At 43.3% G+C, this 14,796-nt stretch overlaps 1 protein-coding gene across 1 annotated transcript; it reads right to left on the bottom strand.

The window, feature by feature from the left end:
* Positions 1 to 759: 759 nt before the first annotated feature.
* Positions 760 to 10,988, bottom strand: cap1 (CAP, adenylate cyclase-associated protein 1 (yeast)). The gene is made up of 13 exons (XM_036516150.1): positions 10,861 to 10,988; positions 6,525 to 6,632; positions 6,157 to 6,257; positions 5,964 to 6,041; positions 5,646 to 5,789; positions 5,367 to 5,452; positions 4,578 to 4,683; positions 4,276 to 4,453; positions 3,637 to 3,812; positions 3,193 to 3,316; positions 2,421 to 2,503; positions 1,977 to 2,120; positions 760 to 1,561 (listed from the first exon to the last, which is right to left on the bottom strand). Exons 2-13 carry the CDS (start codon positions 6,628 to 6,630, stop codon positions 1,478 to 1,480), a joined length of 1,410 nt encoding a protein of 469 aa, XP_036372043.1. The 5' UTR covers positions 6,631 to 6,632; positions 10,861 to 10,988; the 3' UTR covers positions 760 to 1,477.
* Between the last annotated feature and the right edge of the window lie 3,808 nt (positions 10,989 to 14,796).

Genomic DNA, 14,796 nt, shown 5'->3' on the forward strand with positions numbered 1-14,796 from the left:
AGTCTTTCAGTATGTTGGACTTACATTACATCATCAACTGAATACTCCAATTGAAGGGCTATAAATTTCTCTTAATTTTGTCACAAAAGACCAGACTGAAACTTTGAGAGAGTCACAATTAGTACTCAGTTACATACTTTCAACCAGAACAGACACTCATGACATCTAAGATCTAGGAATTATTTTATTGTATCTTTTTCATTTTTTTGAAGATGTCTTCCTCCAGTACTCAAAGATCATTTAAATTCTTGACCCCAAACAAGGAACAGAAGTTAAAGAAAAAAAAAAAACATCTGAAATTTGACACTAAAGGAATTTTACATTAGAGCTACAAAGCAAAAAGACAAACGTGGCCTAGGACACACAGGTAGACAGGTAGTTGTGTGGTGGTACTGCCGGGGTGGGGGGGGGGGGGGTTTATGATGCTCTACTAACAGAAAGCAAAATCTGCACAGATCAGTACAACAGTTAAAGGAAAACAACCAGAGATCATTCAACAGCATGCTGCCTTTCTGCAACTCACTCTCTCTTCTAGTTCGCACCAAGAGCTACAACTATCCCCCACACCTTCTACTGCACGTTCTTGTTTCTACTTTCCCTGTAGGGTTGCCAAGTGGAATGTCAACTTTTAAAAGAAAGACAGAAGGTAACATACTCTGTACAGTACGGAGTGCTATACGACATGGAGAACAACAACTTTTTGTGTTTATTTTTTTTTAGTTTGCTTTTTTAACATTTCCATTTTTTCTTAAGTGTTAATGATAAAAAAGAGAACAGTGATCCTGCACATAACTCGTTATTTTCTCTAATTATTCCTAAATGAGGATGAGGACACCAATTCTTTTAATCATCTCTATGAATATTATTATCATCATCGTCTTGAATGATAGTATTGATGACAGGAGAAGGGTTGTACATGTGCTTTACAGCTGAATTGCATATATGGAACAGAAACCACCTACATCCCTAAGCACCTGCCCCCCCTGACCACAAAAAAGAAACGGGAATAAGACATATAGTGACCCCCCCACACTACTGGCTGTTGGAAAACAAATATTATAACCAAATTATTAGAGGAGTCAAACTGAAAGGTACAAGCTATGACAACACATTTTTTGTTGTATTGGCTATTCTGAATATCTTGGTCTTTTTTCAGTTGCCTGGAATGTTCAAATTAAAAAGCAGAACGCCTTAATGGTTGTTGGCAAAACTAGACTGGAGTTTCCTCATTGGCCACGGATAAAGCCCTGTTTACCGAATGGAATGAAAAGCTGCTCCCCGCGATTGGCTGAAGGATTGCTCCAGATAAAGCAAGCAGTCCTCTCATTGGCTGAAGGAAGGTGGAGCTGCAGCTGTGACTGGGAGATAGGGAATGTGAGAGAGAGGTTGGCATCTCAAGTCTACTTTGTGATTAGTTGGTCGGGTTGGTCAGTCAGGTAGGCATTTGCAGAGGGGGGACGGTCTCTCGCGGGCTGCCTTATCCTGCAATCTCGGTCGCTGTGGTGACAAGCTTTTTGCCATCCCACACAGTCTTGAACTGTTCTGGTACAGGGATCTCAGTCTGTGGGAGAGAGAGGGGAGAGGGCACATCATTATTTCAGTCACCCAGATGAACTCATGAAGATCCCAATCTTGCTGTCCCTACTGCCATTAAAACACTCCCCACCCTTCTTAACCCCCCCCCCCCCCCCCCCCCCCGTTATCTCCAACCCCTATTAACCATCCCCTCTATTCACCTCCTCCTCAGCCTTCATTCACTTCAATTAGTCAAGTATGTTTTGCTACTTTTATCACTCTGCACCTGAGTTGTTGTCACTTACAATCAAAGCTTTAACTTAAGAAAATTAAAATTTTTAATATCTGAAGCTTTGCTGTGTCCATGATTATGGTTCAGCCTATAAACCCCCCCAGAATGAAGAAAGTGTCTGCCCCACCCCCAACCAGCCCTTACCCCCCCACCCCGCCCCCCTACTCACAAATTCTCCGCCCTCATTGGGCACCAGCACGTTCATCTCAGAGCTCTTGGCACTGACGATCTCGCACTGCAGTGAATCGGCACTCAAGTAGACATGGCAACCATCCGTCTTGTTGATGGAGATGGTGGGCACCTTGCCCATTACCTGAAAAGAGAGAGATAAGACATTCATGCAATCATGTGGTACCTGGCAAAGATGAATCAGCACAGCCGAGTGTACGCTTATTTGTCCTTCTCAAGTTCATAATCAGAATCATCAGGAAATACCACAACTGCATGATTGCCCTTCCTGTTTAATGCAGATTCTCAGAGCACAACACAAGTGCCCCGCAATTTGAAATTCGTACTAGCCTTATGCAAACTCATACACAGGAACTTGGCAAATCACAACGCACTGCACCCTGTGCCAGAATCCTCAGATGCTGCGCTGTACAAATACACCCACCTGGACCTTGATGTCCCTGCAGTTGATTATCTCTACGATCCCGACGACATCATCGAACACCAGACCCATCTTCTTACAGTTATCTGGGAGAGAAGGCAGTGGGTAATGTGACTGAGACACACACACAGACTACAGTCCCGCTAAACATCCGTCACTCCGTCAGAGAGTGTCAGTGTCACTGTACTTCCATTCCCCTTATAGTGACATTCATGAGCCCTCAGCGGACACACAGACACAAAGGTAGGGTTTTATTTTTTACATTAAAAAATGTTGCAATTAAAAAAGTAACCTGATTTGCACACAATCTCACCAAATGGAAAAAGCTACTATTATTATTACTAATTTACTAATTTAGTTATTATTCCTAATCTCAGCCTGAATCATACTGTTCTTTCAACAGAGGCTTGTAGCATAATGGCAGCTCAGAGGTGAACACTTAAGCTTAGATTTCCAAAGACTGCTCAAAATATTGGTTGAAAACAACAACACGCACTAACAGGTCAAAAGTTTCTTCATCCATTCAAACAGCTGTCAGACCGATTTTGTCCCACAGCCGAAAAACTTTCAGATATCACACAATTTTCCTTTCCTGGTCAAACTGTATGCTGTACTGGAAATGTAGAGGCTTATGTATTTACTTTAGGTCAACTATTAGAAGGGGAAGGTGTACCGTATAATTTTAGGTGCAATATGATTTGGGAAAACAGCAATGAGGCAGACAGACAACCATGAGGCAGACAGACAAAACAAAGGCCTGCATACAGCTGCATACCGATGGTGATGGAGTTGATCTTGCCCTTGACCTGCAGGGTGCTGTTGTTGCACTTGAAGGCATAGACAACCTGCTTCAGCTCTGTGTCGCTGATCACCAGCCCTTGAGCGCCGTTCTGGTTCTCCTGCAGACAGACAGACAGAGGGGAGAGGACAACAGATGTGAGGGTTTAAGAGCCGACATTAACGGGTTTCAGCACTCAGTCACCCTACGCAAAATCCCCCCTGCATCATGTATCCCAGCCTTCCACTCTGACATACAGCACAGAGTTTTATGAAAGGCCTTGGACAGCTTAAGTGTTCATGTGGAATGCTAACAGAAAGGCATTACTGAATGCCTTTCCCCCTTGGAAAAGCAGTCAGGGAGGACATGCCGTACTCCTATTTCACAGTGCATGACTATGACCGCGCTATGCGCTATACGCGGCTATGTTTGCGCTCTCACCACTCTCCACTTCTTGCCATCCAGTTCCAGGACAGGGGGCAAAGTCTGGGCAGGGGTGGCGCCCCCTGCGGGCCGGGGAGAGGAGAAGGGCTTGGGCCCAGAGCGCACGGGACCCCCCTGGGTTTTCAGTGCTGGGTTCTTGTGGGTCTTCTGGTCATCGCTCACGTGCTTCAGTCCTGGTTGGTGGGGGACATAAGTTACACACATGTACTTCAACAATGGAATGGACACTCTGCACATTCTGATGGTAAAATATAAACATGACCTCATCTGTTGAGCCAGTAGTGCCAGTTTCAAATAAAAACCAGAAAGGAATCATGTTACAAATACGTAATATATAATGTTACATATTCTCCATAATGTAAGGAGAATCATGCACTAATCATGCACTAAGAGCATTTTGAATTTAAAGGTATCCTGTGTGAAGTATGAAGACAGAGTGAACATGTTTTCATTTACAGAATCAAAAAATACCATTTTATCATCATTTTTCTTTTTGTGACATGTGATCACTTCTTTTCACATAAAAATTGTTACATGAAAATAACCGCTGCAAGCAACCTACATGAAAATAGAAATATTGTAATATATTTTCAGTGCTGAGTTTGAAGAGACTCCATAAGCAGCATCTTCCCTCACCCTTGGTGATGTCAGCGCCCTTATTGATGGAGGCGAAAAGTTCACTCCGGGAGGTGGAGCCAGAGTCGCCACCAGAGGATTGGTTCAGGTTGATGGGAGGGGGAGGTGGCCCTGGAGGTGCAGGAGGCCCACCTGCAGCAGCGGGAGTGGCTACAGAGGAGGCTGAGGCTACTGGGCCCTGACAGAGGGAAGGGGGAAAAAACACACATGGTTAAACTAAGAAAACAGCAGAACTTCAGAAATGCATGAATAACCTGTTCTTGGACCAGCTGGTAGTACGAGCTGAGCGTGAAGACACTCACAGTCTTGCTCCAGGTGAGGCCTGTGGTGTGGTGCTGTTTAATGTAGTTCTGCAACTCGGTCCAGATGGACAGGTAGGCCTTCACCCAATCCACATGCTTCTTATCCCTGGCAATCAAACGAGATGTGAGGCAGAGAGAATGTAACAATCAGACAGACCAGGTGGGGGGTCTCTGTGTAGCTTAAACTGAATAAGACAGAAACAACTTATTTCTGTACGCTGCATTTTTACCAGCAAGTGCTATAAAAATACGATACAGACATGGACAGCCTGTGTATTTAAAACTAGGTCAGTCAATTCACCTGACACTGTGTAACTTTTACTGCTTTCTAACAGATACGTACAGGCAACATTAAATAAAAATGAATAATGAATGACATCATAGATGCTGACTGAGTGCATTTTCATCACAATTCTCACAAAATGCCTCTGCTCTTTCCCTGTACATTTACAAGAAGTGTTAGTAAAAGCAACCTTAACGTTAGAACTGAGCTGCAAAGATCTCGGAGTATTTCTAGTTATCTGGGACACACGCAAGTATAAAGATGTGTGGTTGTATTATGAAGCCTCACAGTGCAAGTCCTGTTCCTGGTAGCATCCTTACTCCAAACACAAACACACAACAGCACAGAGTACAGCGTGTTACAGTGGTTGTTGAGCCAAAACAGCAATATTATAATAACATACTAACTATATTAACAAAATAAAATGGCTACAAGCCTTCTGAGACAGAGGCAGACAGACAGACCAACAGACAGACAAAGAAATGGTTAGACTCGGTGGTCCTCACTTTTCCTTGTAATCCTTGAGAACACGATTGGTGTAGAACATGGCAGCGTCCTGCATCTCCTTCACATAGGGGCCTGGCTTAGGGGCCTGACAGGGACAGAGAGACCATTACAAAGTATGAACTATACTGAAAGAAAGTCAGACAGACAGTGAGGCAGAAAGACACACACCCACACACCTATACATACAAGGTTTCACAGGACATTAGACACTGCTGGTAGTTCACTGTAGTTGAAATCACTGTAACCCCTGCCAACAACAGTATGCTCCTCCTACTTACCATTGCAACCCAGCCAAGAGCGGGGACACTTTCGCTGACAGCAGACAGGTGGTTAAACAGCTGCGAGGAGCGGTTCTGCTCACGGAAGGACTGGACCTGCTGGATGATGTTGGACACAGGCGCCAGCAGGGAGGACATTGCCGCCTAGGTGGGAGGGGAGAAAGACAAAAACCTATACCCATATGCAATCTTACCCTCACATCATTTGCAGTTTTATAATGAAAAACAAATTAAACTGCGGAGGGACCCCTGAAATTAAAGAACAAATTATTTTTTGTGTATTATCTGTAAGTGTGGACATGTGCTGTTCTGACATACATCAGACGGCTTCTGAGAGCGGGAGGCAGTGATCAGGAACTGTTTCTGGGCGTCAAACGCTTTCTTCATCATCTCCGCCTGAGAGAAGCAGAGAGCAGAATGAGAGTGCGGAGATTAGAGAACAGATGCTGCCTCACAGTAGAGGAAATACACCTGTGCGAGAAGTGAAACCACCAGCTGGAGACACACTTACGTGTTTCTGAACGTCGCCCCCTATCTGCTGGCTGAGAGACATGTACTGTGACACTGGACCAGACATCAGCTCATCATAGGCCTCTACATACGCCGCCACCACTGTGAGAGTGGAGAGGAGGGAAGAGAGGAAGACTTCATTCATATACTCTATATTTAAAATGATGAAAGTGATGACAAGTTCATATTATCTCAAAGTCTATTTCAGAGAAAACTTATGTTCCTGATGTTTTACATTACATGCCCTTAAAAATTGATTCATAATAGCCTGACAAATCAAGATGATGTTATTAGCCCCAATTACACTACACTTATGTCTCAAGCTGCAACAAATTATGTCAGGTAGGCCAGACGAATGGCTTGCAGTACCTCCAGAGCTGCCCCCGGCGAAGGCACCGCCACCACCTCCTGACACAGCCTCCAGTCGCCCCACAGCCACCTCCAGACGCTGCACCAAGCTTGCTAGCTCTGCCATGCCTGGTGAGAAAGCCAAGGGACAGGTCAAGGAGAAGGGTTCTGTTCTGTGCAAAACTCCAGGGCACGTAAAGGATGTCTTTTTAAGACCACAAGACATCAAACATAAATAATAACTACATGAAAAATGTGACATTTGGAACCGAAAGACCATGCATGCTAATGACATTACAGACTGAACTATTCCCACAGATAACACAAAGTCTTGTCATGAAGTCCCGGAGTGAAAGAGTGACAGGGGAGATCCTCAGCTCTGGTCCCAGAGGAGTGTTGTGTGTACAGACATTTGTTCCAGTAAGACATTTGACCATATTATTCACATTCTTATCAGACTTTTATAAAATTATTCATCTTTCTTACACTTTTTCAAGGATGTCTGTGGTTTAAGCTGTGGTGGGAACTCCACAGTGGGGGGACACAGAAGGGGAATTTTACAGTTTTCATATACATAAACTATTTAGCCAAGTCAAACTCTTAATGCCGCAGGGCCTACACAGAATTGGGCTGCCAAAGCACACATTAAACTGTGGAAGAAACACAACAGTACAAGAACACAACAACTGCAACTAATGATTTGCAGTAAGAGATCATTCAATAAAACCCTGAATTAAACATAAAATGAAAATACAAGTGATACAAAATCTAATTAATATTTTAAAAGAAAAAAGTTATTTGAAAGCGAGGGTTTATAGTATGCTGAAAGTGCTGTGTCACTCTCAACTGTTGAAGAATGCAGAAGAGGAGGGAAGAAAATGCAGTGAGTATGGACAAGTCAGGAACTGCCACACAAGTATGCAGGTGATTGGAGTGGAGGAATCCTGGGATTTTTACTGTAGCCTGCATACTGCACCTTCTCCTGCCCATTACTATGATTATGATTGTCAACTTATGAAAGATTTCCTTACACAAAGTTACTCACACACCCATGTGATACTAAACTGCATTATACATACAGCAAAAAAAGGAGTTGGATACGTTTCCCTAAAAACAACATGGAGCCACCTTAACCCATGTCATGTAATTGCAAAATAACCTTAGCATACATAACAATGAACACCAAGTATCAGGCAATCAATACAAAAGCGACAAGAATGACAAATTGTATACAGGTGTGCTACAGAACACAGATCGAAGTCTGATGACCCAAATTGCAGTCTGCAGAGTTGAGCCCACAGGAGATGGTAAAAGGTGATTAGTGATTTTGCTGTCCTGATCTAGGCAGGTAGCTCATTCCACCACTAGGGGGCCAGCTGCTGTGCATCCAGACATTGCTCAACTGTTTCCAGCCGGCATCCTGCAGAGCTCCTGCCCAGGTTGTTTTCCATATCAACCTACATCATCTGTTCCTGGTAGAGCGGGTGTCACATTCAGAGCCAAACAGTCCCTTGTTATAGAAAACAGATGCCCATTATGAGTGGTATTTTCAGTGCTGCAACTGATTTAAATGTCAGTGGGCAACAGGTGTTCCTAATCCTCCAGCGGCAGACAATTTACAGAGATATGCCCAAACACTGGACCATAGCTGGTTATTAAATTAGAATATTAATGATCTTACTTTCCATTGTCCTCTCAAACTCATTCCCCTCACATACTTGTCAATTAACTACACAAAAAACATTGTTCCAGTTGGTGGTATTACAATGAGCAAAATATGGCAAAACAAATATCTCATTATGTGCCTTACTACATGGAGCTGCCAAAGGCCAATGAACAGGGGGGCATCATCTGAGAACAGCCAGCCTGAGCATCAGCATCACAAACACTGCCATTTCTGAAGATTTGTTTTTCTTTAGTCCAGTGTAACAAACAAAGAAAAAACAGGTAACCTCTTGCACTCCAAGAGACAAATTTCTTTCTTAAACACCACTGGACATTACCCTTGGATATCTGAAAAACAGACATTTCACTGAAACAATTCAGGTCAGTGCATATCACCAGTGTACAAAAGCTGTGTCCATTCTTGGATTCTAAGCTGCTCATGAACACTCATCCTTTGTTTGTGGGCATTCACACATATTCATTAATCCTTATATAATCTGCACGGGCTGATACCGGACACCAAGGAGAATACTGACAAACTCACATAATATACAGATCTGGGGACCTGGGCAGTGCATGCCTGAAACCAATGCTCATGAGAAAGCAGTTGGTAGATTCCAAAGCAGACGCTGCATTTTCTTAAAAAGGCCTGTGCGCTGAGTGAGCAAATTCAGGAAACTGACCACTGTTGAAAAACGCCCTTGCACAATTCCAAGTGCACACATACACATACATGCACGTACGCGCACTGCCTCAAGCCTGATGTTACACAATAGAAGTGGAAACCTGACACCTGCAAAGCAGAGCAGCTCATTCACAGGTACTCTTACATGCATGAGCTCCACTCAGTCGCTCCTGGTTGCGACTTTAAGGATGCATTTTTGCACAATGGTATGCCAAAATAAAATCTGTCTGCTCACGGCTGCCTGCGCCATGGTCACTAACTTTCCATGACTGCCTTGCAAGTCAATCCAAATGAATGAAAACAATAATTATATTGGTAATACAGCAAACAGAGCCTGGACCATTCTGCTACTTTTTATATTGCCATTTGAATCCCAATCATAATCCTTTGGTATTTCCACAGGACAATATTTCAGCCTAATCAATCACTCTTTCGTGGTCACCCCTGCTGCCAAATTCAAGGATTCATTGTAAAAATACAGGCAAATGTAGTTCTAGTGTTGGTCAAAAACATTTCCTTAATATGAAAAACATTTAAACAAGCATCTGATTTAACCTGCCTCCATTTTGGCTCTTAGGGCCCACTTTTGCCTACCCTTGACCTAAATGTGTGCATTTTGGTTCCCTGCACTGTTGGACTGGAGATAAGTAAGACACTGGTAGTCTGACTCACAACTCACCTACTATGGGTGTGTCACTCAACCCAGCCCAGCCTTGCCATTTCAAACAAGGCTGGAATGATCTGGGCACCAGGGCACTAGTTACAGATAACGGTTATAGCGAGAAACGTCTGACGTCTCCAGCACCTGGACGCGCCTCCACAAAGGCACTGCAGCCGGTGAAGCTTGGAAGGGGTCCAGGTGGTAAGCAGTCGGAAGCGTTCTGCTCTTCGTGTTTCACTCTGCTCCAACGAACCATATTGCCACGGAGGTGCCAAGTTCCCTCACAATGACGTATTAAAGGCAAACACGCACACACTTTCCCTTTGATAACACTGATTTTAGGTTACCATGAGCTCACCCCAACAAATTCAGACACACCCGGACAAAAAAGGCAGAGACTGCAGTTAAAGTCAGATCTGCTTTGTGTGGATATTCGTACATTTAGCTGAAATTTTCAACATTAAAATACAGATGATAAAATGCTTTTTTACTTTTAATTGGCTAGCTATTAATATTGATGAACCGAGAAGTAGGTTACGCAGAATCTCTGCCCAGAAGCCCCGGAATCCTTGCGTGAATGCGCAAACCCGAAGCATTTGGATATACAGCGTGAAGCGGCGCAGTCGGTCTTAAATCCCAATTGAATGCAGGTCATTTCTGCTGTAGTGATGAGAAATAGGCCACGCGGCACTTGCTGAACCGCACCGAGACAGTACAGCAATGTGTTCGCACAACAAGCTCCAATATTGTCTGGAGCGCGTTAGCCAGCCAGCTAATCTTTAAAGGTTGGCCTTAATGGGATTGGGAGTCGGCCGAGGTAGGTTCCTACAAAGTGTACGCTGCAACAGACTACATGCACCACCACATCACAGCTCGTGGGGTGAAATGAAAACAATGATAGCTCGTGGATAATACTGCCGGAAACAAACTGAAATAAACTACTAATTAAAAGTAACACCACATATACGCCGGTCCACCCGATCTCCTCATTCCTCTAGCTATATTTCTGCTATTTCCTGTATTTTCGTGAATGCCCCCTCCCTCTCGGAGCTGCGCCCTCGTCTGCAAAATGAACCATCGAACTTTCCGTACCGATTACTAAGCGTCAGTCACTGCAATGCATCTTTACACCCCGCATGCATATTTCAATTCAATTCAAATCAGCATTATGACCAAACCGAGGATGTCAAAGAAGAAACTGTCGAACATAGAGCAATGACAGTCTAATACAGGGAAACGGTGCATTACGATTACTTCATTAGCTAGTTATGTACCCAACTATTCAAAAAGGGGACCGCTAGTGAATCGCTACGGAGTCGGCTTGATACAGAACACATGCACCTCACCTTCTCGCTTGAACTAGCGCAGATTTTTTGTTTTTGATCTGTTTGCGTTCGGTGGGTGTCTGCTAGCTCACTCAGCTCGCTCCGTCTCGGGTCTTCCTGTATGTGCGGGGCAGTTCCCAGCTGTCACTGCGCGCCGTTTCCGCCCTCCTCGCCCAGCCATTCCTTTCCCTTATAAGGAGAAGAGAGCGAGAACAGAAGTAGAGAAAGAGAGAAACCTTCCGCTTATCTTCCCTTCCTTGAAAGTCACAGTCTGTCCCCCTGCTTAAACTTGAAGTGTTTACTTCCCGTTCTGTTTTCATCCCTATCCCTCCATCCAGCGTTAATTAGCATGCTAACATTGAACGCACTTTCTAAACCCTCACTCATGTGAAGAATGAGAAGTGATTGACGGTAGTAGAGTTGTTGAAAATAACCAAAAGGCATAATGCATCTGGGGAAAATATAATCAGAGAATGACTGCAACTGTCACAATAGATATATAACAGTATTCATTAACGGTGGAATGCGCAGGGTAAGCACAGTGGTCATTACAGTGGTAAGAACACTGAGGCAAAACACCAGTTTTAGGCCATGGTCCAGCTCATCTCTGATATTACCCCATTGGTAAATATGAAATAAGGTATCTATAGTGGTAATGCTGAACATGGAGATAATGGATTTGTCTCTCCATGAACAGTCAATGTCACAGTGCAGTTCAGCAGTGCTGGTCACTGATTTGAGGGATGCCTTGACCATGTACTAACATACTGCCTAAAAGGTTTGAATGAAGTATTTTTGGAAAGTAACCACCATCTCTAGGGTGTGTCCATTAAAATGCATAAATATTTGGTGTGGTTTCCTAAAATGTCTGCCTATGACCATGTGGTTTCTTGGTGAATAAAGTCTTATTTACTTTTGGGAAATATTTTGCTTATGGGAAATAGTCTGCATATTATTGGATTTTGAAGAAGTTGTTTATTTTACACTCTAGATTTTTCGTCCCCCTCCTGCAACCCTCCTGCTTGTCTGAACATGTTCCCCCCTCTAGGGCATAAGTGTGTGGGTGTTTTTGGAGTGTCAGGAGAGTTCAAAAGCGCACGCACGCGTGCGTGCACACACACCACATTATCTGTACTGTTGGACAGATTCTGCCCTGTGGGAATTAGTGATTAAAACCACACAATCTCATTACTGCAGACTTCAGTGAGTTCAGAGCAACAAGTGCCAGGCCTGGTGATACCAGGAAGTGATTAAACAGACTAATAAACTGTTGCACATCCAGGAGTAGCTCATGGTCACCTGGGGGTGGAATAATGCTCACGATACACAAATGAGCACATTTGCCATTTGCAATTTGCGATTTGCAGCACAGTCACACAGGGTGATTCAAAACGAGCCTCAAGGTCAGTTAATTCAGTAAAAAAAGCATGCTTTCAGCTTGTTGTTCCCATCTTGGTTTAGATTGGGTTGGATTACAAACAGCTGTGTTACATATGCACTACTTTAAAGTATGCATAGAAAATGGTGATGATGATGTCATTGAATGTAATGATGGCCATGAAGACAAAGGTTGTGAAGATCATGGTCAACAAGGGAATGACAAAGAGGTTGTCATGGAGGGTGCCTGCTGCCATCTAGTGGGATGTCAGTATTACTTCACATGTAAAATGTTGGATTTACAGTGTGAACAGAATTTGTGTGTCAGAGATAAAAAGAGCTGTACAATTTACCGTGGTCTATTTCTCACACAGAAGGAGGCATTGGACTCATTTTTGTTGATTAACCTGAAGAGATACCAATAGCAGTATGTGAATGTAAAGGTGAATGAAAACTTTGTATAAATTTGCCTGTTGCCATCTGAGCCTCCTAGGCAGTTCCACGCTCCATCCTAATACCCTCAGCAAGAGCTTTGCTTGCTTTCACATGGTATATCCCAGTGGTGTCAATCTTGGCATGCTGTTCTGTAAAGGTTGTTGTGGAAAATAGTAACTGCTAAATAAATGAATGTTAATAGCATTTTCTGCACCTAAGTATTTTCTGTGTTATGTATGTGAATAATATACCCATTGCGGGATGGGGATGTTATTTCTTTTCAAGTAGTTGTTTTACTCCGTGACCTTTCACATTCCTTGATCACTAAAAGTATATAACCTTACCTCTAACTTGCAGTATCTCTGTATGCTATATACAATGCAAACTCAACAGTTTATAGTATTGCATCCCGTGTTGATCTAAATGTGACACTGCTGATATTACAACCTCTTACAAACATTTATGCAGTTACTCACAGGTAAAAATTATATACTATCCATATATCAGTACACAAATATTTACAAACATAGTTCTGCTACTCGTATGGGTAAGGCCAATTATGACCAATACCCCAAATTATCTCATACACATAAACCGTTCTGATGAACGCTATTGAGCGTTTCATCTCATCTTTAAAGTGACTTGGCCCTTTGACTGGCTGGGGCTTGGGAGGATGTCCAGTCTTGTGAAAGCTTACTGAGACAATTGTTACTGTTTCACGTGGTCACATATTGAAACTAGGACAGGTATCCTTCATTGCAGAAGGACTAAGAAAACACAGAATACCATGTATTACTGGCTGATGACATTTCTTGTGCTGTATAGTTAGTTTCCTGTATAGCATGTAACTCATGAAAATGACTCACCTGATGTAAAACTATATAATGAATAGTTGGTAATCATCACCTCAATACACTCACTAAGTGACACACTCACTCTCTTATACACACAATCATTGCTGTCATCAACAGCATTTTAAACAATGACAAGGATTTAAATATGTCCCTCTTTAATTTACAGGTAATCCAGTTGACCCAGATCAAGTCACAGATGGAAGGAATCCTTCAAATAAAATAAAAAAAAAAAACACTGAACCAACAATAGTTAGCTTTAAAATCAGAACAGAATCCCTTCATTTGGTTGTTGCTGTCTGACAGCCAAGGCCTTGGACTCCATTGCCCACAATCCCCCTGCCGAAGAATTCTGGAAGCTCTGCTAACAGGAAGTGGCTCAGGTAAGGCAAAAGCATGGGAACACTTTCTAGCTGAGGTTCTCACATGCCTGAGCTCTGAAGGAAGTAGAGAGTAAGGAAGAAATTTAGAAAGTAACCAAGATCTCCTGTTGCCAAAAGGACACAAGATGGCAGAGAGTTTGGGAAGTCTTGAGTTAAAATTAGTGGTGTACAGCAATCAAGTAAAAAACTGAACAACAGGGATCATATGGGACTCTGAACAGAGTAAATGTCATTCCTGTACCTGGGGCAGGTCATGAAATGATATGGCCCTCCTTCACAAGAACAACCTGGGGGGCAGGGACAGAGTAAATAATCTAACATTCAAATTACACTGTATTAACACAGGATTTAAAAACCAGATAGGTAGGTTTAACAGGGGTTGATTGATGGGAAATGAGTCTTACTGTCTGCTTGGTGCTAAAGTGACCCGAAAGTCCTTCCCAAAGCGATCTGCATGGATTGACACACAGTACACAGCCAGCCGAAACAAGAACAAAAATTACAGACAGCAACATGATAAAAATGACACAAAGTGCATCAGAAACAAATTACTGGCTAAAAGTAATTAAAACAAACTAAACTCAAGGTGGTTGGCAAGGATCCAGCCATCAGTTTTTGAGGTGAGAGAGAAGCTCTGTCCCCTCCTCCCCCCCGCCCACCCACATGTCACACAGGGATTGAGGGACAGGGGGTGGGGCATCAGCGCTGTGTTGTCCAGTGTGTGTTCCAGTGAATTTATCCAGTGTGATCCACACCACAAGAAAGTCACCTCTCAGGATCCTCTTCTGCTCTGACACACCACCAAAAAACCCTGCCTCCGAAACTGCCACAGCTGACAGTAAACAGACTTTACTCTGGCCTATTGGCCGTTACCACAAAATCCACATGTAATCACCATCTCTCTCTCCTTC

Source organism: Megalops cyprinoides, chromosome 21 (genome assembly GCF_013368585.1).
Source record: "Megalops cyprinoides isolate fMegCyp1 chromosome 21, fMegCyp1.pri, whole genome shotgun sequence".
NCBI lineage: Eukaryota > Metazoa > Chordata > Actinopteri > Elopiformes > Megalopidae > Megalops > Megalops cyprinoides.